At 41.3% G+C, this 3838-nt stretch overlaps 1 protein-coding gene across 1 annotated transcript; it reads right to left on the reverse strand.

Annotated features, from left to right (window-relative positions):
- Positions 1-316: 316 nt before the first annotated feature.
- On the reverse strand, positions 317-1670 carry LOC123191556 (uncharacterized). The gene is made up of 2 exons (XM_044604244.1): positions 999-1670; positions 317-733 (listed from the first exon to the last, which is right to left on the reverse strand). The coding sequence occupies exons 1-2, from the start codon at positions 1668-1670 to the stop codon at positions 317-319; spliced, it is 1089 nt and encodes a 362-aa protein (XP_044460179.1).
- Between the last annotated feature and the right edge of the window lie 2168 nt (positions 1671-3838).

Below are 3838 nucleotides of genomic sequence, written 5' to 3' on the forward strand. Positions count from 1 at the left end.
AAAATTTAAAATACTATGAGTTGGTGTTGAAGCCTCACACCCTGACAATACAAAACTACCATGACATTTCATATTCAGTCACAAAGCTGATTCATCATCTTTCATATATCCATGATCCTACAACACTAACACAGCCATTATTTATGTTACCTGCATTGTGGAACACAATGGCTACTTGTCAAATTTCATGGGATATCCTTCGATTGCAATGGATAACTCGCCACTGTGGTGAGCAAATGGGAAGTCCCAGTATAGATCAGTAGTACAATATCTTCTAAATGCATGCTCAGCTGACACTTCTGATGCCTCGTAGCTACTAATGGCCCATCAGCTCTTTTGCTCTAGCCACAAGAGCGGATAGAGGCATGCTGTGCTTCATGAGTCCTGCATCACCCAATAAGAACCTGTAGTTTTCAGCCCTTGAAGGTTTACGCTCTACCGTTAGCAGTGCTTCCATCATCTGACAGTTGTTGAAATAGCTAGCGTAGGCCGGATTGAATTCCATCATGTATATGGCATGTTCAACTATCACCCTCCTGATACCAGGACAATGAGCAGTGGGTATCATATTTGAGTTAAGTGCATTGACAAGCCTCTTTATAAATCCTTCCTTAATCTGACCATGTTCAAGCTCTTGCGCAAAGTCTTCTGGAATGACATTGCATATTTGTGAACTAAGACCAATAAGGACCTCCAGTTCTGTCCCTTCTGCATCCGTTATTCCTTTCAGCACCTATAGTGGAAATAGATAAGCTATGTAAACCATGATTAAACAGTAATATCTGCAAATTTTGTTTAAGTGATTGATGTTGCCGCCCATTTATTTAGTCGTGTCGTTTGTAGAAAGTATAACAGTTGTAATTTATGATGTTAACATTTATTTACTTGAGTATTAGCTTAAATGTATCAGTAGGAAAAGATTGCAGTAACATGTTAAATAATAAGTCATGGTATCTGCCTCTGATAGTGCACATGTAGCTTATATTTGTAGTGCTCACCTCTCTCAAAATGTAGGAGATTTCGTTCAGGTCAGAGTTGCGAAGCCCAGATCGAGCATGCACACACATATTCCGCAACAGGCTTGAAGCTATGTACCTGTATCTGCCACCATGGATCATAACTGTGAGTTCCTTTATGAATACATACCCTGGTTCTGCTAACATAACCAAACAGTTATTGGCACTCTCCATTGCCAGTACTGCCAGTGCTTGCCCTGATTTCATTCGTAGCCGCTGATCAGAATCCGTACTTGAGAGTGCATCTTGGCTGAGAAATGCATGCATCAACCTGCTAATGATCACTCGGATGTGTCCAATCTCGTCCTTTATATTACCCTCCATGGCCAGGTTTCTAAGGAGTTCTGATGTGAGCTCCCTCAGTTCATGGCTACTCCCACTGTCATCCAAGATATCTGCAAGATGGTTCAAAAGGAAGAGGTTTTCTGAAATCTTCTGACGCAAAATTACACCAAATTCCCCTTTGGTACTTGAAAATCTTCTCAGCAGCTCAAGTGATGAACCTTTCAGCAGTGTCTGTTGTGCCTCGTTAATATTTGTCATTTCAGTTCTGCTGCTTGTGAACTCTATGATCTTTGAGATGAGGCCAGTTGCTCTGCTGATTTCTATACAATTCTCAAGATCAAAGCTAGCAAGCTTGTTAAGAATTAACATGCCCAATAAAGGGAGGATATCTTGATCTGTCGATGGCTCCTCCTCTGGGATAGACCAACGCTTTGTAATCAGATTCCACCATCTGAGTACATGGGAATTTTGTTCATCCATGTGGGTTGGCTCCTCCCTCGGAATAAAACAGCATATTGAAATCTCTTTCAACCGTTTAAGCAACAGGGAAGTCTGTTCGTTCCTGCTAACTTGTTGAATAAGACTATCCTGTTCTGCCGTAGGGCTGCCAATGTCCAGAAGAGGATCCTTTAATTGCTCCCGATGAGCAGTGTCTAGAAGTGAGGCTATGAGCTGCATTGCCCCAGGGATAGGGACAATGTGGAGGTTATCAGCGAGCTTGGCCGTGGCCTTTGCAGCAAATAATCTAATATCTTTATCCCCTTTACTCGTCCAGCCCAACATGCTGATCAGGCAGGTCATTGTCTTTGTGGAAGTGGTGAGTTCTGATATTGCTTTGGTCTTTAAGGGATCCTTTTCTAGAAAGCTGCGCACCATCTTAACCCCATAGAGTTGCTTCTTGGGTGAGCCTGACTTTAAAGAATCCACTGCAAACGTGATGAGGCTATTCTTCTCTGGAGCAAGCACAGCCCCTTTCATGCATTTGTCGAAGACATATGCATAGTATAAATTGACGTATTCCAATCCTTGGGGACCTCTAAACCCAGCATGATGGATCAGGGATCTTCGTAAGATGAATGAGAAGATATCAAGGATGCCGGCAACAATATAGAGTATTCCTTGGCCAAGCACCATCACGTAAAAGATTACGAGAGATGTCACAAGGTTTTTCTTGCCATCTCGTTCATCATCACCATGGTAGTCCTGTGGTATATTTGTAAGGCGCCACATTGCCAGCCTAATGCGTAATGCTGCTGCTGGAATCTGGAGGTTACCAAATGATGTTATCGTTAGAGCAAATGTGTCAAATAGGAGCATCTCATGTTGATACGCTGTAGGAAAAGTGGACAACGGCATCACTGTGGCAGCAAACATGCACAAGTTCAGAATACCTTGACGCCAAAATGCTATTTTACTGCCAAGAGCCCAGTCTGCTAGTTTGATGATACTTGGGAACCGCAACCTGCTGATTGTGAGTAGGAGCACGACCACAAATAGTACCAAGTACACGTACACTGTGCAGCTGGTCATTGACTTTTTAAAACTGAGCCTCTGCATCTTGGAATCACCATCGAGCTTATACAGTACGAAGGGACAAAGCAGTAGGATTGCTACCATTGGGCCCCATAATGATATCGTGCGGCATAGCGAATTAAACATGGGTGGAATTGCAGCTTCTGGATATAGAATTGCACCAATCACAAGTATCAGCATTGAAAAAGTCAGGGCGTTTATTATTTCATTTTTGCCGCCCCATACAGCATTGATACATCTTAGAACATTAATGAAGCATATCCGCAAGATCAGCCCATTCCAGCCAAGAGACCTGAAGGCACCTCTCGTGCGGAAGAAAAATTGATAATCCAGCCTGTTGTTGTGGCCAAAGATCCTGAAGTACATACGTATATGGTATAATTAGAAGAAAAAAAATACTATATACAATCAACAAAGCGAAGGTGGCATGCTTGTATCCAAATCAGAATGGCAACTGTGAAATTTGGGACCATGGAAAACTTGACAAGATTTTAGTATAGCTCTAGACTTCTAATTTGGCAGTAAAGTATTTCAGATGGTTTGATCGGTTTGCCAAGGATAAAATTCACCTAATTTGCAGGCTTGCAAGCCACATTCTGGGCCCTTTGCAAAATGAGAAATCATATTTGCTTTGGAATAATAATATCTGGTTCAGCGATGGACATGTTATGTCGTACGGTCCGCTAATTGCTATTGGATCCCGATTTCCAGTGGTCTCTAGATTTTGAAAACTTGAAGGATTGTATACAAAAAATATATTTAATAGAATCCCACACATATATGTAGAATAATACTACAAAGTTGCAAAGTCATATAGAATATATTTATTTGTGAGCTGCAAAAGAAAAACAAACTACACCCAAGCATATGGCGCCAACGGTGAACACTAACAGTAAATTAAAAAAAATCAAACAAAATAATAAAAAATTGAAACTTTGTGGCTTTGATTATGACCAAATGTTTTTAGTGCTTGCAAAATTTGGTGGCCAAATGACATCCGACGA

The sequence above is a fragment of the Triticum aestivum genome, chromosome 2A (genome assembly GCF_018294505.1).
Source record: "Triticum aestivum cultivar Chinese Spring chromosome 2A, IWGSC CS RefSeq v2.1, whole genome shotgun sequence".
NCBI lineage: Eukaryota > Viridiplantae > Streptophyta > Magnoliopsida > Poales > Poaceae > Triticum > Triticum aestivum.